The 23,946-nt window shown below is 39.0% G+C and overlaps 1 protein-coding gene across 5 annotated transcripts in view; it reads left to right on the top strand.

Annotated features, from left to right (window-relative positions):
- The window catches only part of DSCAM (DS cell adhesion molecule), a 625,552-nt gene that overhangs the window by 380,469 nt on the left and 221,137 nt on the right, over positions 1 to 23,946 (top strand). For all 5 annotated transcript variants that reach the window (XM_058523126.1, XM_058523125.1, XM_058523130.1 and 2 more), the window contains 2 exons: positions 570 to 848; positions 8,335 to 8,454. In XM_058523126.1, the coding sequence (XP_058379109.1) occupies positions 570 to 848; positions 8,335 to 8,454 (399 nt within the window). The remainder of the gene's footprint in view (positions 1 to 569; positions 849 to 8,334; positions 8,455 to 23,946) is intronic.

The raw sequence follows: 23,946 nt of genomic DNA, 5'->3' as shown, positions 1-23,946 counted from the left end.
GCACCGAGTCTGAAATACTTTCTTGCAAAAATGATTATTGAGGGGGCCAGCCCCGTGGTGCAGCGCTTAAGTGCGCCTGCTCCACTTTAGCGCCTGGGGTTCGCCGGTTCCAATCCCGGACGCGCACAGACTCACCACCTGTCAAGCCATGCTGTGGCGGCGTCCCATATAAAGTAGAGGAAGATGGGCATGGATGCTGGCCCAGGGCCAGTCTTCCTCAGCAAAAAACAGGAAGATCAGTATTGGATGTTAGCTCAGGGCTGATCTTCCTCACACACACACAAAATAAATACTTATTGAATTTTTTAAAATGTTTGTCAAAATAAGTTAGATTAAGCATATGTGCTAAAGTCCATCAAGCCATGCTTTTCATTTAAAACGATGAGAAAATTCAAATAGTAGGAGCACAATTTCAAATCTTCTACTGGCTCATGTATTGATATGCTATAGCAATTATTATATAACTCCTTCAATGTCATGCAAATGGGTTAAAGGAAAAGAGAGTGTAGAATATTTACGCAGTTCCTTATCATCTTTTCTCTATTACTTTTTCTCTCCTTTCCTTTCAGTTCCACCTTTTATCCAACCTTTTGAGTTTCCAAGATTCTCCATTGGACAGCGGGTCTTCATCCCATGTGTTGTGGTCTCAGGGGACTTACCCATCACGATCACCTGGCAGAAGGATGGCCGGCCAATCCCAGCGAGCCTCGGGGTGACCATTGACAACATTGACTTCACGAGCTCCTTAAGGATTTCTAATCTCTCCCTGATGCACAATGGGAATTATACCTGCATAGCCAGGAATGAGGCAGCGGCCGTGGAGCACCAAAGCCAGCTAATTGTGAGAGGTAAGGAGAGGGGACATAGGATGCACGGCATTGATGCAATCAAATTCAATGGTGCTCACATATGGTGTCTGCTTGAAGTATTATAATAACTAGAGTTCATAAAATTCACTGTTATTCCATTAAAAAAAAAAACAGAACAACTATAGAAACCAACTATGAACGTCCCTAAACTTCAAGCCAAGGTTTTATTTACCTAAAATATAAAGTTTCAAAAAATTAGCAGCAAACAAATGTGTGAATGAGGAGGTGGGAGCCACAGGACTTAATTCATGAAATAGGGCTTTCCTGCATTAACCCAATGATTTTTGAGGACCAAAGTCCATGAGGTGTTGCTATAATGTATCTATTTTAAATAGCACTTTTTATAATATTGTCATTTAGGTTGATGGTTTTTAAAAATATTATTTGTCAAAGCCATATATCACAGTTTTTCTAGAGTCAAAAAATAGTAGCTTTTTATATATTTTGTTTTAGTTTTAGAAATGTGGTTTTCTTTGTCCTCTCTTCTGTTTAGCATTAAATCTCTCATCATTTGGGGAGGTTATTGCAACATTTATTAAATTAAGCAAATGGTGGTAATATTTATGAAAAATATTAAAAATAGGGTAGTTTAATTTGTAGTAGACATTGACAGGGGTCTTCATACATCTAAAATGTAAACATCGGTCTTATTTCAAATCTCTATTCAAGTCACCAAATCCCCTTTGAGGTTCACACTCCTCATGTGCAAAAAGAGCAGCTAGTGTTCTCTAAAATCTGTTGAGTGTGGATATTCTGTGCTTTTATGAGTCCCCAAGAGCTGTACGCATTCATCTACCAGTGCAATATTCACCCACATTGCAAAAGTGACTGTATGGAATTAAAGATTTATATTAATGTTGATTATTTGCATTTTAAAATTCCCCAACATTGGGCTATCAGAGTAATAGGTGGGAGAAGATGATTTCCATTATTTTCAGGATAGTCAACAGATTTGAGCAGACTCTTAAGCGGTAAACTCCCATGTCCTTCTTCACTCCTTACATCTTGTCCTCATGACACCTCTCCTTCCTTGCTGGCTGAAAAGTAATGCACTTTCTATCTATTTGCCAACAACAAAAAAAGTGAAGCATACTTAGAATTCATATGAAGGAAGCTACTTTATATTTGTGAAAAAGATTTTCCTTGTGTGAATAAATAAGAAGATATGTCTTCAGTTAGATACAAACTAAAGATACAAATGACATTTTGCTCTTTCTGCTTTGTGCTTTGAGGATAAGAATTGGGATAAATGAATTTTTTCTCATTTTTTGAAGATAAATAAAAATGAGAGCCAACCTGGTATCTGTTTCCCAAGTGTTTTCTTAAACGAGGAATGGACTCTTACCATCATTTGTGAAGGGCAAAGCAGTGCATCAGACTGTCCCCTATATAATCTGCTCTGAAGGATCGAGGTCAGAGAACAGAAATGCTAGATAAAAATGTACGTAGTGTTCTTTGTATCACTTGCCCTTTCAGGAAAGGCAGCCAGACTTTTCTGACCAAGGCAAAGATCAGACGAACTGAAATTGAGCCTAGCCATTTGGGATGATGTAGTTGATCACAATCTGATTAATGGCTCCATGTGATGGTTCTTCAAATATGTTAAATAAGCTTCTGGGAAATTAATGTTAAATTACTGATTAGATAATATGACCCTGAGGAAGGAAATGTACTATACAAGCAGGTCAGTGTCTGGAGAAGTAGGCAAGGACGATATGATGTGGCACAGTATATGTGACCCACAGCTTACACTGGCAGTGGAACTGTGATCACCCTAATGTCATGATTAGTTGGGTGACCTTGGCATGAATAAAGCCATTTGGAGGGAATGTACTGGACTTAATGACAAAACACACCTGCCATTTGGTTCCTGTTATTGGCTCTGCACCACGGAGGGGAAGGCTGCCAAGGCAATGATTTCCTATCTGTGATTCCAAAGGAGGTCAATCTTCTCACGCTTCTTTATGTCTTATGACGGATCTGTTGTTTCTGGCTTTTAATGATGAGCTGCCACATAGAAAAACAAACACACTATTTAAAAGGCCTCTAGTTGACCTTCATTTGGCAGGAAAAACAAAAATTATACAAGGGCACTATCTTGTTGCTATGTTTATTGATCTAATTTTTGATGCCATATTCATGTTATCACATTACTTCATTCATCCATTCATTCTTTAAAGAAATATTTATTAAGTAGCTATTTTATAATAGATGTTCTGAGTGCTGGAGGTACAGTAGTGATCAACACAGAGTGACCAACTCCCTGCTCCATAAAAGTTAGATTCCAGTGGAGAAGAGAGACAATGAACAAACAAATAATGCCATGTATCTACATGTGCTATGAAAATAAGGGTTAAGAGGATTGAGGATGATAAGAATGGGAATGGTATTTTAGGTAGGATGGACAGGGCAAGTCTTTCTGAGGAGATTTTGAGCAGACACTTGACTAAAGTGAGGGGGTAACTCACAGGAGTGAGTTCCAGGCAGAGACCAACAAGTACAAAGACCCTGAGTCAGGAGTGAGTTTTGCATGTACAAAGGACAGCAAGAGACCAATGTGCTCACTGTTCAGTAAGACAAGAAGGAAAGGTTTGAAGGCAGAGGCAAGGTCATCTATCCTGGGTGTGACAGAAGCCATTGGATTTTGGTTTCCCGTGTCATAAATTAAATCTTAGCTAGACTTTGATCAATTACTATCTTGACTAAATGCCATTCAGTAGAGAATGGCAGTATTTATCTACACAGCCATGCCCCTACCCCCCCACCAAATAGCGCCCAGTTTTACCTTCAATAAAACTGAATGCCTGTCCCTGTTGACAGCTAGGCAAACCTACATCCATCCTCTGGAAACATATAGCTATGTAGAGGCCATGAATTCCAAATTAAAAACACCGGACTGCATCTAAGATTGAAAAATACCTGTCCTGTTATAAACATACTACTCCTCCCTTAAAAACAGCAAAAATGATTCTGCCCTTTAATAAATAGACCAAGTCAAAGGTCACTGTATTTTAAACAACGCTCATTTTAGGCATCGTGAGCAGGAAGCTCGCTCAAAGAAATCCCTTTGAGTCTTCAGATACCGTCAGACTACATGGATCTCACGACAGGATTTAGGTGTTTTAGAAAATATATATCTCAAATTACTCTTTTAGGGGGTTAGGGGTAATGTGCATGTAATTATGATGCAGAGAAATGTACAGCAATAATGGTCTACATTGCCTTTTGGGGATTAGACATAATTATTTGCTGGACATATTCCTTCCATCTCTTTAATCATCCTCATGCCCACTGGAAAAGTATCTCTGTTAGAAACCCAAATATATCGGCAAATATTCTTATTATAATATACCAAATAAAGTGTTATGCAAATAAAACGGAAACGAAAATATAATTTAAAAATAAAACAGCAATTTTGGGGAATTATAACCCAGACAATATAGAGTATTCAGTTTCTAGGTTCTATTGTAAGTTTGGGCCCAAATTGTAATAGTCCCAGTGGCTCTGCATCCTTCCACCTCTGGTTCTGTATCTTCTTGGCCAGAATCCTCCTATAGTGACTCTGATTTCTTCCCTCAGATTGTGCTTCCGGGCTCATCCTACTCAGAGACCTTGGGCATCGATGTCACTATGATCTGAGTTGTTAATTTGGCCATGCTACTTTGGACAAAGTCTATTTCCCTATTCTTTAAAACTGGGATAAGAATATCCATTTATTCATCTGTCCATTCAACATATATTTGCAGAGTGCTTTCTATGTTCCAGCACTGTGTGCATGCTGGGAGTACAATGGTCTGCAAGAAAGGAATGGTTCTTGTTCTCACAGGATGTACAGCCAGATGCGGGAGACTGGTGGTTAAACCAGCAATACCAAACAAGTGTGATAAAGGCTGTGACAGGTGTATGTCAGGATGTAAATAATAATAATTTATAATTCTTTAAACAAAGAAATGCAGAAGTACGTGTGAGGATCCAACACCAAGAGTGATTGTGGCGACTGGAGAATAGATAGGATTTTAGAATGACTGGAGCAAAGCCTGCAAAAGGGGAATGTCAAGAGATGAAGCTGGAGACCAAGGACCCAATCATAAAGAGCCTTCAAACTATTGTAAGCGTCTGCACTGTATCAAGGGACAATGGGAATGCACTGATAATTTTAATCAGGGAAGGGAAGTCACATCATACAATTTGTGCCTTAGAAGGATTCTTCAGGCCACTGTGTGGAGAATGGATTCGAGTGGGGCAGTCAGTGGCAGGTAGACCAGTTAGGGGGCTGTTTCAGAAATCCAGATAAGAGCCAATTTTGGCCTTGTCTCAGGTTAAGTCCTTCTGAAAACAGAGTATGAGGTGTAGAATTGGCTGCAGATTGCTTAGTTGAGATGAAATTCCTGGATCCCAGAGTGAAAGAGTGGGGGGAAATGAGATCAGAAAAGGAGGGAAAAAAATCAATAAAAGTTGCTTTAGGGGCCGGCCCGGTGGCGCAAGCGGTTAAGTGCGCGCGCTCCGCTGCGGCGGCCCAGGGTTCGCTGGTTCGGATCCCGGGCGTGCACCGACGCACTGCTTGGTAAGCCATGCTGTGGCGGCGTCCCATATAAAGTGGAGGAAGATAGGCACCGATGTTAGCCCAGGGCCGTCTTCCTCAGCAAAAAAGGAGGAGGATTGGTGGATGTTAGCTCAGGGCTGATCTCCTCACAAAAAAAAAAAAAAAAAAAAAAAAAAAAAAAAAAAAAGTTGCTTTAATGAGCTAGTTGCTGCTGTGGGCAACTGGGGTTCATTTGTTTTGGGAACCCTCTGAGGACTCAGATAGAACAGTGGTTCTCAAAGCGTGGTCTCTGGGCTACCAGCCTCAGCATCATCTGGGAGCTTATTAGAAAAGCAGGAACTTGGATTCCATTTCAGACCTACTGAGTCAGAATTTCTGGGGACGAGTTCAATAATTTGTATTGTAATCCGCTCTTCAGGTGATTCTGATAGCCTCTAATGTTTGAGAAGCGCAGGCATAGAACATGCCTCAGAATTGACCCATAGGATTGGAGGATGGAAAGGCAGGGCATTTATCCTGATTCTGGTCCCTCACTGGTGGACGACTGTCTCCCGCACTTCTGGGTTGCACCCGTGAAGGTGAATAAGTGTTTATGACTTCAGAGAAGGCCCTGAGACAGCAAAGAGAGACTCATGCTATTGGTGTGGTACCCTGGCAAAGTGCAAGGCACTGTCCAAACTATACGTTCTGAAACCAGAGAGATGGAGAGCATGTGTCACTTCACCACACACTCTGTCTACCAGTCATGACTAGGGCATGGCAGTGAAGAACAGAATTTGAGGATATGTGATACATTTTCAAGGAAGAATGATCAGTACTTGACACAGGGAGATGAAAGGGGCATATGAAAGATAATTCTCGATTTTATTGGCCATTTCAATCTGTAATTACCTTATACTCAACAATATGTCAATGGTTGTTTCCCATGTAAACCTCTATGATCAGTTTTTAAGTAACATCCCTTTGGATTAGAACCAAATTGAGGGGAATGGTCATGGATCAACTATAATTAGACATTCTTCCAGAGAAAATTAGTTACCCTGCCCATTTGACAATGTATTCCTTGCTCTTAGCAGAATTTGAGCCAAATAGAGACAGAATGTAGATGATTGCATATTTACCTTCCACCCTGGGCAGAATAATTCTGACATGATGTCTTAAACTTTGTAATCTACCCTTGAGGTTGATTATTTTTACTAAAAAAATTTGCTTTGTAAAATCTCTAGCGTTTTTCCTAGAAATAATTTTCTCACCATGAGACAGTCATCCCTTATCACCCTATTTTAAATATATTCACATTTTATTGAATATATTTGTCTCAGAATACCATCTAAGTGGTGTAAAATTGCTTACTAGTTAAGCAATATTGAAGAGACCCTGTATAAATTATTTAATTTGTGGCTGTATAAATTATTTAATTTGTGAGTTGGAAGCTGTGTTTGTTAATGATATGTTAAAGCTTGACATACCTGCCCTTATGAAATTAACCAACGCTCCTACAGCACTTAATATCTTTCAGGCACCATTCTAACTTTTATAATCTTAATTCGTTTTATCCCCATACAAATCCTATAAGGTGAGTACTGTAATTATCCCCAATTTGCAGATAAGGAAATCAAAACCAAGAGATATTTGATTACTTGCAAAAGATCATCTAACTGGGAGTAGTTGAGTTGGAGATCAAACCCAGGTGTTTAGCTTTTGGCTCTGTACTCCTAGCCATGACTCTCTGTTGTCTCTTCCAGTGAGTACCATCTCCAACTGCTTCTTGTGTCTTGATATCTTTGCCTCTTCCTAGGCTGTTTTACAGGCAAAGTGATGTTCACTATGACTCATTTCAATCTGCTTCTAAGCTCCTAGCTAATCTAGACTCTAACCTTCTCCCCAGTTCATTTCATGTGGTGGCTGAAATTCCTATCTATCTGTGGCACATAGGCCCACATTTCTGTCTCAAAATGAAGAATCCTGGAAATTGCCAGGCAGACAAAATTAGCCTTACCAGAAATTGTGGAAAGGAGAGGAAGAACACCTACATTTGCTAAGCATCTATCATGTGGTGGACATAACCGATTTCCTCTCACATAATCCTATGACTGCTTCATTGAAAATCCATCCTATAATTAATCACTGATCTGCTGGAAAATATTCCAGGATTCTAACATCTTCAGATGGTACCTTTCTTAGGAGAATCTGTATCTTCTCTTTGAGAGAATACTTGAATAATTTAAAGTCTTAATAACAACTCAAAGCATTTGCTTTCTCTGGGCAGGTATGTTTTAAGCAGAGTGCATGCATATGTTTCAGATAGGAAGGGATTTTTTCCAGCACCTCACAATACTCACTAATAAGCAGTTACTTAATCTGATTTTTTTTACGTAATCTGGTCCCCCTTTGGCCCAGAAGGGTGCTGACGTCAGGAATAATGTGTCTATGTGTCCTCATCAGATTTTGGGGAAAAGTTCAATACCGTGTTGTGGTCTTGATTTCTTTTAGGGAGTGCCTATTAATTCTCCCTTCATCTCCTAATAGAGGAAGAATAGATATCAGATGCTTTAAACAGTTCGTACCCAGTGGATTCCTGAACATCTTCCATAACACAAATCAAAAACAAAATGTCACATTCCCTTGGTTTAGTCAAACTCCCACACTCAAGAGTCCAGTGTTCCCCAGTGCAGAGTAACTTCCATCGGCATAAGCTCATTTGTACAAATAAGAAAAATTGCCTACACTAGGCAAATTTTACACTAGGGAAGATTGCTTCCCTAATTGGCCCCAAATTACAAACACTGTATTTTATTTTCTTGTAGATGTAAAACGTTCTCTGTATTTTAACGTTCATTAAAATTCTTGGATTTCTTAAAATCACACCTTTAATAAGTTGTGGTCTTGTCTGAATTACTGGTGACGTTTCTCTCTTTTCAGTTCCTCCCAAGTTTGTGGTTCAACCACGGGACCAGGACGGGATTTATGGCAAGGCTGTCATCCTCAATTGCTCAGCTGAAGGTTATCCTGTACCGACCATCGTGTGGAAGTTCTCTAAAGGTATGAAGTTACTTGATTTGCTTGTTATCTGCCAGACATACATTATATTCTAGGTTAAAAATAAAATTGTTGATTTTTGTTTTACCTGGATACCTTAGATATAAAAATTATATATCATCTCCTTCGTAGGTTCTTTTTAAAAACGGTGAAACTTTCAATCTTAATCATGCTTTTTCTTCAAAGGCAAAGCAGCATTTCTGTTTAAGGTAATGCTGTAAACATTACATGAATAGAAATGTGTAAAGTGGAAACCAATGGGGGAACTATTCTAGACACTGTAAAAATAATTTATGTTCAATTCATCATCTTCTTTAGGAAAGATTCTTTATCTGCGCTTATGAAAGTATCGGAAATTCTTTTTCTCGTTCACCCATCTTCACTCAGTAATTTATTTATTAAACAGTTGAGGGCCAAATATATATTGATGGGATAAATAAACAGCAGATAAATAAATAAATCATGATTTTTATTTCCTAACAATCTAAGACCTAACAAATGTGGTGTGTTGCATTTCCTTTTTTTTTTTTTTTTTTTTTGTGTGTGTGTGGAGATCAGCCCTGTGCTAACATCTGCCAATCCTCCTCTCTTTTTTTTTTTTTTGCTGAGGAAGACGGCCCTGGGCTAACATCTGTGCCCATCTTCCTCCACTTTATATGGGACGCCGCCACAGCATGGCTTGCCAAGCAGTGCGTCAGTGCGCGCCCGGGATCCGAACCAGCGAACCCCGGGCCGTCGCAGCGGAGCGCGCGCACTTAACCGCTTGCGCCACTGGGCTGGCCCCTTTTCTTTATTAAGAAAGTAACAACAATCAAAGGAAAAGAAAAGGCGAACTCGCCACACTCCTTCCTTGTGTATTTCCTTTGAAGAAGGAGAAGAGGGAAGGAAAAGAGTGCTAGACACTGTTTGGTTGGGGAGAGAATCAATCAATTTTTTTTTTTTAAATCCCTGAGGCTACTCCTTTGTAGGACGTCACATACATTATCCGTGTGAAAAGCACTTTATTCAAAAATAAAAGCCTGTTATTCAGAGTAACGGCCCACGTGATTTTTTATTTTATGCCATATCTGAAGCCCCATGTTGCAATATATGGAAACAAACAGCATACATTTAATTTAGTTTATATAGATGTGCTTATATGACGTTATGAACATTTTCCAAGACACTTACCTTCTTCAAGATTATTTCTAGTGCTTGTCATTTTGTGGATGTTTCCAGTCTCTCCCTGAGGTTGTGTCCAGTTTCTCACTGCTGTAAGCACTGCGGCAATGAGCATCCTTGTATGTCAATTCAGTGTGCATATGCGTGATTGCTTTCTTGAGGCAAATTGCTAGCAGTGAAATACTATGACACATTTAAGGCTCTGGGTCTGTACTGGCCCAGGGCCCACTGGTAAATATTAGGGCAATTTACACACTAACCAGCAGTGTGAGGCTCTGTGTGTCTTGCATCCTTGCCAACTAAATAGTATCTTTTGTGTGTGTGTGTGTGAGGAAGATCAGCCCTGAGCTAACATCTGATGATAATCCTCCTCTTTTTTTTTGCTGAGGAAGACTGGCCCTGAGCCAATATCCATGCCCATCTTCCACCACTTTACATGGGACGCTGCCACAGCATGGCTTGACAAGTGGTGCATCAGTGTGCGCCTGGGATCTGATCCTGCAAACCCCGGGCCACCAAAGTGCAGCATGCGCACTTAACAGCTTGCGCCACCAGGCCGGCCCCAGTATCGCATTTTTTCTTAAACTTTGCAGTGTGGTGGTTGAAATGGCTTTCGGTTTTCATTTGTATATTTAGATTACTAATGATGTTAAAAATGTTTTATCCTATGTTTACTGACTTCTGTTTCCCCTTTGGAAAATTTCTTTTTTTTTTTTTCCAGTTATTTTATTGAGGTCATAATGGTATATAAAATTATGTAATTTCAGGAGTACATCATTGTTTATCAGTTTCTGTATAGACTGCATTGTGCTCACCACCAATAGTTTAATTTTTATCCGTCACCATACATAGGTGGCCCTTTACCCCTTTCATACACCCCTCTGCCCCCTTCCCTTCTGGTAACCACTAATCTGTTCTCTTTATCCATGTTTGTTTATCTTCCACATATGAGTGAAATCAGGTGGTGTTTGTCTTTCTCCATCTGGCTTATTTGGCTTAACATCATACCCTCAAGGTCCATCCACGTTGTTGCGAATGGGATGATTTTGTCTTTTTTATGGCTGAGTAGTATTCCATTGTATACCACATCTTCTTTATCCATTCATCAGTTGATGGGCACTTGGGTTGCTTCCACATCTTGGCTATTGTGAATAATGCTGCAATGAACATAGGGGTGCATAAATCTGTTTGAGTTGTTGATTTCAAGTCATTTGGATAAATATCCAGTAGTGGGATAGCTGGATTGCATGGTATTTCTATTATTAATTTTTTGCGAAATCTCAGTAGTGTTTTCCATAGTGGCTGCACCAGTTTGAATTCCCACCAGCAGTGTATGAGGATTCCCTTTTCTCCACGTAATCTCCAACATTTGTTACTTTTTGTCTTGTTAATTATAGCCATTCTGACAGGTGTAATGTAATATCTCATTGCAGTTTTGACTTGCATTTCCCTAATAATTAATGATGTTGAACATCTTTTCATGTGCCTGTTGCCATCTGTATACTTTCTTTGGAAAAATGTCTGTTCATATCCTCTGCCCATTTTTTGATCAAGTTGTTTGTTTTTCTGTTGTTGAGTTTTTTGTGTTCTTTATATGTCTTGGAGATTAATCCTTTGTTGGATATATGATTTGCAAATATACTCTCACAGTTAGTGAGTTGTCTTTTTGTTTTATTCATGGTTTCCTTTGCTTTGTATAAGCTCTTCAGTCTGATGTAGTCCCATTTGTTTATTTTTTCTTTTGTTTCCCTTGCCTGAGTAGACATGGTATTCGAAAAGATGTTGCTAATATGGATGTCAAAGAGTGTACTGCCTATATTTTCTTCTAGGAGTTTTATGGTTTTGGATCTTACATTCAAGGCTTTAATCCATTTTGAGTTAATTTTTGTGTATGGTCTAAGATAATGGTCTGCTCTCATTTTTTTGCATGTGGCTGTCCAGTTTTCCCAGCACCATTTATTGAAGAGACTTTCCTTTCTCCATTATATGTTCTTGGCTCCTTTGTCAAAGATTAGCTGTCCATAGATGTGTGGTTTTATTTCTGGGCTTTCACTTCTGTTCCATTGATCTGTGTGTCTGTTTTTGTGCCAGTGCCATGCTATTTTTATCACTATAGCTTTATAGTATATTTTGAGGTCAGGGATTATGATGTCTCCAGCTTTGTTCTTTTTTCTTGGGATTGCTTTGGCTCTTCGAGGTCTTTTGTTGTTCCATATAAATTTTAGAATTCTTTTTTCTATTTCCTTGAAGAATGTCATTGGTAATTTCTTATTCATGTTTCTTGCACCCTTATCCCATGTCTTATTTATCTGTAAGTGTTTTTCATAGATTAAATAACCCTTTGTCACGGATGTTACAAACATTTTATTGCTTCCCATCACTGATGTGCAAATTCAGTTATAGCCTTTTTATCTTTAAATTTAATATGCAATATAAAATCATCAAAGAAAAAATGAGAAATTGCAACAAATTTTTAAAAAGCTAAATTTCTCCCATTAACATCACTCAAAGATAACCAAAGGTAACTACTGTAAACATTTTTTCTAGCCTTTCAGACCTGTCCTCAGGAAAAAATATATATATATATCTCCATAGGTATACATATAATTTTGTGGTTTTTAAAAAATTTTTGATCATATGATTCTTTCTGGTATATAATCTTCTTTACTCAGTTAGCAATGCTATGAATGTCTTTCCATGTCAACACATATGAGTGTTCAATATGACTTTTAAATGTCTGTGTAGAGTTTATATTAATACGTCAATAAGTACTTCTATCTATCTCTTACCTTTGTTAGGATTGAGTTAAGTGGCTTAAAGCCACAAAGGTTTACTCTTTCTCATAAGAGGATTGTGGATGTAGATAGTTCAGGACTCGTTTGTTTACTCCCCTAGTCATCAAGGACCCTAACTGCTTATATCATTCTGTTCTGCAACTGCCACTCTTAGCAAGCCTCTCCCACCATCAAAAAATGGCCACTGAGCTCCCGTGGCCACTTCCACATGTCCATGGAGGAGGAAGAGCAAAGGGGGCTGCCTCTCCCACCTGAGTCAGCTCCCTCTCAGGACCTCTCCAGAACGTTTCATGTGTCGGTTCTGCCAACATCTCACTGGCTCACTGGCCAGTTCACCTGTAACCATAGGGAGTCTGCAAGCTGTGTTGTAGCTAAGCACATGGCTATCATGAATACAACTTGTGCTATTTCCCTAAGTAAGAGGGGAGGATGAACACTTGGCAACTAAGTGTGTCCAACACTATTGTTGGATATTGTGTGTTTTTTCCAGTTTTTCACTACTATAAAAATGTCACAATGACTTCTGTCTCATTGATCTTTGTACATGTGTCCATTCTTTTCCCTGGGGATAAATTTCTATAAGTATAATTGGCTGAAAGAGTAAGCAATTTCTATAACTTTCAGTATTCATTGGCTGCTTGCCAGAGTTTTATTTGTTTACACATCCTCCTGCAGTCTACAACAGTGCCTGTTTCTTAGAACTAAAATAATACCGGATATTATGCTTGTTTTTTAATATTTTCCAATAGAATAGGGGAAAATTGTATATTATTATTTTAATTATGCAAGTAATGAAGATGTTTCTTAAGGAAAATTTATTATGGCTTATGGAACATCTTCCCATTAACCAAATATTCGCTAAGAGCATAAGTGCAACTCCCGTATACGTGACAAAAAGGATTCAAACAAAACGGACTCGGGTTGTTTCTCTGAGAGATGCAGCAATTTAATCCTGGGACTGCAGAATTCCAGAGTAAATCGTGGTGGTTTAAGGGCAGCTATTGCAGAAATGAAACAATCTTTGCTGAAAAATAACGTTATTACATTTTTGACCTTGGGTCTGATTACATGAAGTCTAAGGCATTCAATTCTGTCTCCTGAATTTTTTCTTTTACATGAACAAATGAAGCATCTTGTCTAAAAGAGATTATTTAAAAAAAATCAGGGCTTAATGCCATGGTAGGCCTCACCTGTGCTCCCAGAAATCCACAGCTAAGCACATGTATGTCATTTTGAGTGGAGAGAACGGGTTTTAATCACTGTCCTGGGGACCAGGACCATCCCCTGGTTAGCTGCTGAGGGCCAAAGAGGGGCTTCTAATGTAAGAGATAGCACTGGTCCAGAGCCTGCGGAGGCATCCTTTTCTCTCTGGCTGCCCAGAGACAGGGCCACTTCTGACCTCCAGGGAAGCTTTGGTCATGGGAATGCCCAAGGACGAGAGTCAGAGCATGCCTGGGTATAGGGGGTGGGAGACGAGTCGGGAGCACTTCACATTTAAAACAGAAGCATCAGAGAAGGCCCCAGGAGAAGGCAGTGTTTGAGCATAAACTTAAAAGAGATGGGAGATGAGCTATGTGCCTGTCTGCAGGGGGAGCACTAAGGCTCAAGGGACCAACTGATGCCAAAGCCAGGGGCGGAAGTGGGTTTATGCCTGGAATGTTCCAGAAACACCAAGGGAGACACAGAAGCTCGGACAGAGTGAGTGAAAGGAGATCTTAGAGGTCCCAGGAGGTCAGATTCCTCATCAATCAGTGTAAGGATGTGGTTTTGTCAAAGTGGGTGTGGGGGATGTGCGGGGGGATCAGAGTAGTGACAATGGTCTCTCTCCTTTCATCTGCTGCCGTGCTGAAACCAGAACTTACGAGCTGCTGGAGTCATCCAAGAGAAGTGGTGTGATCTGCCTAATATTTGAAAAGGATCCCAGTGGCCTTGCTGTTGAAAGTAGAGTGTGTGGAGGGCAGGAATTGTGGCTGGAGACCTGTTAGGAGGCCTGTGTTGTGATGTGGCTTGGAGCAGGGTGACAGCAGTGGAAGAGGGACAAGTAGTTGAATTCTAAATCTGTTTGGCTGATGGACTACATGTGGGTATGAGAGAAAGGGAGAAGTCAAAGATGGTACCCAGGGGCTGGCCCAGTGGTGTAGTGGTTAAGTTCTCACACTCCGCTTCAGCAGCCTGGGGTTCACTGGTTCAGATCCTGGGTGTGGACCTATGTACCGCTCATCAAGCCAAGCTGAGGCGACATCCCGTATACAGCAACTAGAAGGATGTACAACTAAGACATACAACTATCTACTGGGGCTTTGTGGAGAAAAAAGGAAAAAAGGAGGAAGATTGGCAACAGATGTTAGCTCAGGGCCAATCTTGCTCAAAAAATAAATTTTAAAAAATAAAATAAAAATAAACCCAGTAGTGGAGGGGCCATTTACTGAGATGGAGCAACTCCAGGAGAGCAAGTCAGGCTGGGATCAACATCAGGACTTTGGGCCTTTCTCTTTGTAGACACAACCACCAATTCCCAGTAGTGGCAATGATAAACTTTCTATATATCTTAATTTTGTTTATTTGAGAAATGCTTTCTCTATTGTCAGGGCTTATTCCTTCCATGTTCTCAGCTGCCACCACATGCCCAGCTTTCACTGTGCCTCAGCTCTATGTTAGATTAATCCTGTGCTCACCACTAGTCCTGTAGCCATAGTTTTTCCAGTGAGGGCTATTCCAAAGTTTTCTTTGTTCACAGTGGCTTGTCTGTTACTTTTTTACGCATAAAGTCATTTTAGCTGGTGGGATATTGGTGGCTCACATTATTTCCTGGGAGGAAACAGGCTGCCTGACTTCCCCTTAGAGGGTACTTAATCATTTTACTGCATGCACCAAAGAGCTGACTTCTAAGTTCAGTAAATTTGTAGTCTATGCCTTGATGTTATTCATTTGGGGTCAATTTTCCTACAGATGTGGTGTGGCTATTTAATAAGTAGCTTCAAAGCATCTTTGATTTAAGAACATTTCTCTTGAATTATATCTGTAAATGTTTGTTCTCTTCTATACTTTTCATTTTCTTCTTCGGGGTCTCCAATTATGACCCCTTAGGACTCCCTTCACCTGTCTTCTGTAGGCATCATTTGCTCTCTGATTTTTTAACTCATTTTAACTCAATTTACTCCCGTTTTAATTTGTTTGATATGTTTTCATGTCTATTCTCTATGTCTTATCCCCCAGCAAAGTCTGTTCTCCTTTGTACCCTCTCCAATATTGCCTGCATTTTGGTAATTTTATTATTCTGCCTTCTTTCTGCAGTTCTGCCAGCTCACATTTCATTCTGTCTTAAGTGGTTGCTTCAGACAAGTGACTGTTTTATTCTTTCATCTAAATCATAGCAACATTCTTCTAGTGAGATTTCAGTCCCTGATTTCTTTCTCCCATTTTTCTTATAGTATCTTTGCTAGACCCTGACTTCATTTTGAGAACTCACATTTGAAGAAAATTCATATCCCCAGAAAGAGACTGCTTTGTGCAAATATCTGGTTCCTCCTTTAACCCTACTTCTCTGAGACCCACACCTGGTCCAGGGGGGCTCCTGCCCACCCAGCCTGTGCACGTGATGGTCACCAATGTCAATTTTTCCCCTTGAATGTGCCTCCCACTCTCACAATGCATACTTTGCAGAGGATTGCTCAGATTCAAGCCATGGTCCATCTCTCCGTGTCTCTCTGCATGTACGTTTGCTCAATGTACACAGATGGTGGTCCATTTACCTATTTTGTGGTTGATATTTTAGCTATTTCCTAATTTCATGCAAAATAGAATTTGTATTTTCTATTCTTCCTCCCCTTGGTTTTTGTGTGGTTTCCAGGAAGAGAAGAAATGCTGGTTTTATGCTGCCATCTTTAAACCTTAAATCCTATTGTTTATACGCTCAGCTTTATTAAACTTGGACTTTATTTCAGAAAAGTAAGCAAAGTAGAAATCCAGGAGAAGTAGTAGAAATCATCAGTTAAGAGAGTGGGCTGAGTTCAAACACCAGACACAACACCCTCTGACCGTGTTACTGCAGGGAAATTACTTAAGCTGCATGAACCCCAGCTTCCTCGTACATGAAGCAGATAAAGTAAGGGGATTAATGTGATGACTTAGTAAGATGATTCATAGAAAGTATTCATTACGGTGCCTAGCGCATAGCAATTAGTCAATACTCATTAGCTGTTATCATCATCATCATCATCGTCATCATCATCATCATTATTGTCATGATCAGCTCACATGGTTAGCCAGTTGTCCTAAAACTATTTACTGCATAGTCTAACCTTTTCACACTAACTTGAATTCAAGTCTATGAAAAAAATGTGTCTACTGAAGTCTGTTTTTATTCCTCTCTCTGTAACACTGATCTGTCTGTTCTGGCATCAGGACCATGTGCATTAGAGGTTTCTCTCTTCTTGATATATTTTCCTATCTAGTACAACAAGACTCCCTTCATTATTTTTCTGTTTCAAAAATATCCCAGATTTCTCACATGGATTTTTGTTCGCTTGTTGCTTCTAAATGAATGTTAGCGTAATTTTATCAAGTTCCAAAAACAATTATTCTGAAAAATTTGGGAGATTGTAGTAAATTTAAAGGTTAACATGGGGAATATATTGAGACTTCCCAGCCAATATCATGGACAGTTGCTCTATTTATCAAGTCTGTTTTTTTATGTCCATTATAATTTTATTATTTTCTTTTTATATGCTTGTGGTAGTGAGTATTTATGAGCTTCTGCCTACAATTTCTTTGATCTTCTTTGGTTTTCTGGGTGAAGTGTTGCATCTATAGCCAGTGTTTGCTGACACTCTGCAGCTGCCCATGTCTCTGTCTTCTCCCAACCAAGGAGAGGTTTTCCTTAATTTAGAGGATTTCCTATTTTCTTCCACTCTCTGGTACATACAGAGGGCTGCAGTGGAAAGGGGACTGTCCTTTTCCCGCCTGTTTCTCTCTAGACTAGCTTTCTCCCACCCTCTTCCTGTGCCCTTCCTGCTGGTAGCTGTAGCACATTTACACATTTCTGTAAGACCAAAGTTTCTCCAAATCCAGTTTTCCCTGGAGGCTCCAGAGAATCCATCGCTATTTGGAGTGCTGATGCAGAAACAGTTTTGCTTGTGCTCAGGCATCTCCCACTGTCGCCAAAAGCTGCTGGAGGTTGTCATTTCTGCGCCCACAAGATGCAGTCTACCAGAGAGATTGGCTGTCCCTTACCACCAGGGTCCCAGAAGTGTCCTCTTCTGCTTGGTGTCAACACACCTGCCAAAACCCTCCCCTCTTGTCATGGACTCTTTATAGGGGCCAACAGGCACTTGAGTTTTTTGTCTAGAAAGCCATAGAAATAAAACCTGACACGTACAACAGTTCTCAGGATATTTTCATGCAGTGTGCTCAGTTTCAGACTGAGAAACAAATGCTGGGCTCAATACCTGGGCAAACTGCTCAGGTGACCCCTCTGGAGCCTCCTCCTACTTCAAGGGCTTGCCCTGGAATGCCTCACCTTGCTCACACCTTCTCTCCCAAGGTCAAAATGACATCCCAGGACCCTCCACTGTCCCTAAGCCCTATGTCTTGGAATGCCATGAAGAACACGAGGCATGGGACAAACCCAAGTCCCTTGAGCAGGTTAATTCTAGGACATATGTTCTACCAACACCAATTCCAAGACCTCCCTGGTAAGATGGCCGAGGGCGCCTCTTCCTCAGCAGTCAAGAGATGACCCACGCCACAGATCACCAGCTTTCCATTCAAAAGATAAGCCTGGATGAGGGCAAGCCATCAAGAGGCAAACACCCCCTTACATGAGATTGTCCTTTGTTTCTCTTCTAAGAAAGCTGGAGTTTTCATATTGAAATAATTCAGCGGGGGGTCGGGGGAGGTTCGTATGGCCCAGTCAGGATGGTTCTTTGTTCTCTGTTTCCCCAAACTACCTTCCTCAGCTCTGATCCCTTAATCCTGCTTCCTATATCCTTGCAGGTTTCATTCTGCCCCCAACCTAGGGCCTGAGCCTCCCCCTGGTTCAGTGGCCAAAGCATTTAGCCTCATTTCTTTACCTCTTGGCGACTCACACTCTGACTTTGAATGCCAGCTTACAGTCTTTGCTCAGAACAAGTGTCCCCTTCACACCCTTGTTCTGGAAACTAGATCTCTGCCTTGGTAATCTCCTTGGGGCCAGTCATCTGGTCATGGCCCTGCCATGGTCCTGCCCACCCACTGTCCCATCTTGCTGCCTTCCTGTCTATCCAATTACCACCCAGCACTCTAACCATGCCTGCTCCTGGACATACCACTTGTCCTGTGCTCTGTGTGGGGTAAAATACCCTTTGACCTTCTTCTGTAGGTTTGCTGGACCTACAGCTATCCTCTTAAGTCTTTCCAGCAAGCCCTGCTCCAAACTCGTGCACCAGGCTCGTCCAGGCTCTCGGTCCCACTTGTTATCCAGTGTTCCTTGTCCCCACTGAGCAAGAATAACAAACTCATTCCTCAGGAAAACACCATCCTCTCCATAAGGATAAAAGGGACTGTGTTTTGGATTCCTTGGTGAGGAGAAGGAATAGCTTACAGCTTTATCATCTGGGTGCAACCCAGGGAACATAAAGAGATCTCCTTTCCACTATTCTCTTCTAGTTCAAATGAGTACCTCTCTGAAGGTATTCATTGACCAACTTCTTCTGGTCCCCGCATGTGGGCAGTTACACTCACTCACATTCATGCAATCTTTTGTTTCTTTTGGTGTAAACAACAATCTAAATAGTATGTAAATAGATTATTCTTCCCATTTCATATATGGTGAAATTAAGGATGCAGAGAGAATAAGCTACTTGCTCAAGGGCAGATTTATAAGTTTCAGAGATAGTATTAGAACCCAATTCTTCAGACACTTAGCCAAGCGCGCTCCTACACACCAGCAAAGACTGAAGAGTAGAAGAAAAGATGAAACAATTACCACCTTTGCTGCTGCCTTCAAAGTGGGCTCACTTGGTGACACTCGGCTATTCTTTTTCCACTATTTCCACTCTCAGTCCTTGAGAACACTGCTAGGCATATCTTTTCAATAAATAAGAAAGGCCACACAGTATTAACATACCCAGGAATTCAGTACGTGCCTTACATAATGTAACATTTTCTGTTTGTGTAATGGAGTACTAAAACTATCCCCACTTGACCCCAGCTATCCATGGAAAATTGAAAGTTTTTTAATTAATGACTTCTGGTTGCTACAGTGTATCTTTTAGCTAATTACCCAAAGTGCTTGCCTTATGCCAACAAGATTACAGAATTTTGGATGTTGTATGCACTATGTTAAATTTTGCTCTTTACAATGATGATGAATGTAAAGTAGATGACCAATAATTCTATCAAACCATGGCAGAGTCCACTTTCCTCAATATAACAAGTGCTCACCCTTGGGACTGTTGTCCTTATAGTAGACGAATTGGTTCACTATTATTCTGTTTAGCAAGCAGGATCAGATTTATAAATGGTGTAACCATTCGAGTTAGGTTCATTTCCTAGTGAAAAAAAGATTTAATGTTTTTCAAATGCACTTATACTTTATTTTTGTCTTCATTAGGACTTTTTAGTAATGAGAGGCTTCTCTGGGTCCAGAGAGGAATTAATAGATAATCCTTTTCAGCTACTTAATTGAGACAGCTTAGCAATGTAATTCTTTAGTATAAATGTGTCAAATATTACACATATTTTTCTGGTAAAAATTCTTTGAGGAAAGGAAAACATATGTGTTTTGACATAAATAATCCCGTAACCTTCTCATATTCTATCAGCATTTCATTAGATATTTAGGGTTTTGTTACACAGTTTTATGTAATTTGTAAATCCTATAGCATTTTCAGATTTCCTGGTTTGCTGCCTTAAGGGTATATTTTTTAAATCTTACATTTGGCTGAATTTTCAAGTTGTATGTATTAGACTAGATCTGGCTCCCAATTTGCAGTCAATGTTGAGAAAAGCATCAAAAGGCTTTTACGTATTCTCACATTGGGGACCAAATCTAAGCACTTAAATAAAAATTAAAGGCTTTTTCTCTGATCTTTAGGTTCCAATAATATCCTGTATTCTTATCCTAAAGAACATGTTATCCATAAGAAAGAACTGTATAATATTTAACCAAATCCTTAAAAAGTACAATGAACTCTTCTAGAAGGAAAAATATATGATCATCTCACTAGATGATGAAAAGGTAGCGGATAATACTCAGCATCCAATCCTGATCAAAACAACAAGAAAAGAAAAAGTTTTGTAAAATAGGTATATAGAAACACTTTTTAAGACCCAAAGTGCTTTGGCAAATGAAGAAGAAGAAGACAAAAAGTCCAGCAGATACATGGGCAAAGGATATGGACAGACTGTTCACCAAAGAAGAAGTACAAATTGCCAATACATTCATGAAAAAATGCTCAAATTTATCTATAAGCAGAAACAATGAAAAAATACAAAAAATAGTAAAATCATGCAAATTAAAACAATTAAATGTATACTGCATTGATGAAGATCAAAAAGATTAATAGTGTACATGTGTGAGGAAAAACCCCCAGCCAGCACTGATGGAGATAAAATTGGCACATCTTTTAGTAAGCAATTTATCAATATATTTTAGTATTTAAACTTGCAGAATTACACTTCAAGGATTAACCCAAGAGATTGCCTACCCCTGTATTGTCCTCTCTATTGATGGATTGATTGATAAATGGAGAGGTTCATTGCAGCATGGTCCTTATTCTTGTGGAGAAGGAAAGACTGAAAGTCAACTAATCATAAAACGATTAAATAATTATAAACAGAAATTTAAAAAAAAATAAACAGCAATATTGTGTGCTTACTATATGCCATACACCAGTTTAAGAACTTCAATGGCTACATCACTCCATGAAGGAGGTTCTATTATTACCTCCATTTTACAGATGAGGTAACTAAGCAACTGAAAATTTACCTAATTACCTAGTTTCTCACAGTGTATTGGTGATCAGTTGCTGTGTAACAAATTACCTCAAAACTTAGTGGCTTAAAATAACACACATTTATTATCTCCCCAATTCTGTGTGTCTGGAGTTTGGATATGGTTAGCTGAGTCCTCTGGCTCAGAGTCTCTGCTGACACTGCAATCAAGGTGTCGGCTAGGGAGGCAGTCTATCAAGGCTCAACTGAGGAAGAATCTTCTCCCAAGCTCACTCACGTGGGTGTTGGCAGGATTCAAGGCATCACAGACTGTTGGTTGGCAGACACTCTCATGGGAGACTCTCCATAGGGCAGCTCACAGTATGGCAGCTTGTATTCCCAGAATGAGGGCTCTGACCTCAGAGAGGGAGAGATGGAGAGAGTAGCCATAATCTGTCATAACCATAGCTACTTTCCCAGTATCTGCCACACAATGGGTTCTCAATAATTGAACAATAAATCCCATTTGTGTAAAAGCAGAGCACATTTTTATACGTGCTTATAAAACATTAGGAAGGCTATAGTCTCTCCAGATAATGGGATTGGGATCTTGAGGAGAAATAGAGGGCATTTACTATTTTACAGTTGGAATTTTTGACCAAATATCCACAGATCTTTGATCTGGAATTCTCATGTTTTAAACCCCAGTAGGTAAACTAATAGATAGCTTTCATTAATTATTCAAAATCAATCACTCTTTTACTGATATGTTCAGTATTCATGAAACATATGTTAAAATCTTCTGTGAAATTTCACATGAGTTAAGTTTTAATTGATCTATATTACCCATGTTTCTGTTATAATTTTGCATTTTATATATTTTGATAATTTCTCTAACTCTTCCCAAGGAGTGAACAGATTTAGGGATAAAATGGTTTTGTTCATTTAGTCTCTGTTTATAAAATATTCAGTGGCTGATACTTAGGAAAGCAACATATTGAATTTATAACAAAATACTATTACATTTCTAAAACTTTTTCATCCTTGATTTTCAATTCTTTATGAGATAAATTTTTAAATTTTTTTCTGCTTAGAATTATGTTATGATATTTCATATCTTAGACGTGTGAGAAAGAAGTGATCCAAGTGTGTGAATATTGTTAGTATATGCCCCCCCTTCCAACTTTACAATTATCTCTCATCTATATATACTTCTCACATACCTTTACACCAGATGTCAGCCAACTATGGGCCACAAGTCAGATCCTGCCCACAACTGGTTTTTGCAAATAAATGTTATTGGAACACAATCCTGCTGTTTTGTTTGTATATTTTCTATGGCTACTTTTGTTCTTCAATGGCAGAAATAGGTAGTTGTGACAAACGATATGGCCTGCAAAACCTAAAATATTCACTATTTGGCCCTTTATAGAAAAAGATTTCCAACCACTGTCTGAAAATACTGAGAATTTTTATCCGTGAACATGGTATAATGCTCCCTTTATTTAGGTTTTCTTTCATTGTTAACAATAACTTCAGTAGTTACTAATGGGTCAGTCTTGCACGTATTTCATTAAATTTATCTCTAAATATTTCGTGTTTTGATGCAAATGTGTTGTTTCCTAAATTTCAATTTCCAATCGCTTGTTACTAATATATATAAAGAAAATTAACTTTGAATTATGTATATTGATGTATCCTGTGACTTTACTAAACTCCTTTATTATTCTAGCAAATTTTGGTAGACTCTTTGATTATCTATGTAAAATCCCATGTCATCTATGAATGAAGACAGTTATAGACTTCGTTTCTAATACATATGCATTTTATTTCATTTTCTTGTTTTATTGCTCTTGCTAGAATCTCCAGAAATATGTTGAATAAAGAGTGAGAGCAGACATCCTTGTCTTTTTCTTGATCTTTGGTGGAAAATAATTAAATGTTTCACAATTAAGTATGATGTTAGCTATGATTTTTTTGTATTAGCCTTTTATCAGATTATTCCATTCTATTGCTAGTTCACTGTGAGATTTTTATCAGGATGTTGAATTCTGTAATTTATTTTCTTTTTTTTTTTTTTGTATCTATTTAAGTAATCATATTATGTTTCTTTTTTGGTCTGTTGATATGGTAAATTTCATTGACTAATTTTTGAATTTAAACTAACTTTGCATTCCTGGAGTAAATCTCACTTGGTCATGATATACTATTGTTTTTACATGCTGATAAACCTGATTTGGTAATGTTTGGTTAAGGATTTTTGTGTCTATGCTCATTACGGATACTGGTCTGCAGTTCTCTTTTCTTGGTTTTGGTATCAAGATGATACTGACCTCGTAAAATCAGTTGTAAAGTGCTCCCTCTTCTCGCATTTTCTGAAAAAGTGTGTGTAAAATTGATATTATTCTTCTGTAAGTGTTAGATAGTATTCACGAGTGAAGCTGTCTAGGCCTTGAGTGTTCTTTGTAGAAGGTTTTTAACTAAAAATTAAATTTATATATAGATATAGGAATATTAATGTTATCTAATTTTTCTTGAGTGATCTTTGATAGTTTGTGTATTTCAAGGAATTTGTCTATTTAGTCTAAATTGTCAGATTTATTGGCATGAAGTTTTTCCTAATATT

This window comes from Diceros bicornis, chromosome 27 (assembly GCF_020826845.1).
Source record: "Diceros bicornis minor isolate mBicDic1 chromosome 27, mDicBic1.mat.cur, whole genome shotgun sequence".
NCBI classification, from domain to species: Eukaryota; Metazoa; Chordata; class Mammalia; order Perissodactyla; family Rhinocerotidae; genus Diceros; species Diceros bicornis.
Note: the sequence above shows the minus strand (reverse complement) of the source record. Positions and strands in the feature narration are given on the sequence as shown.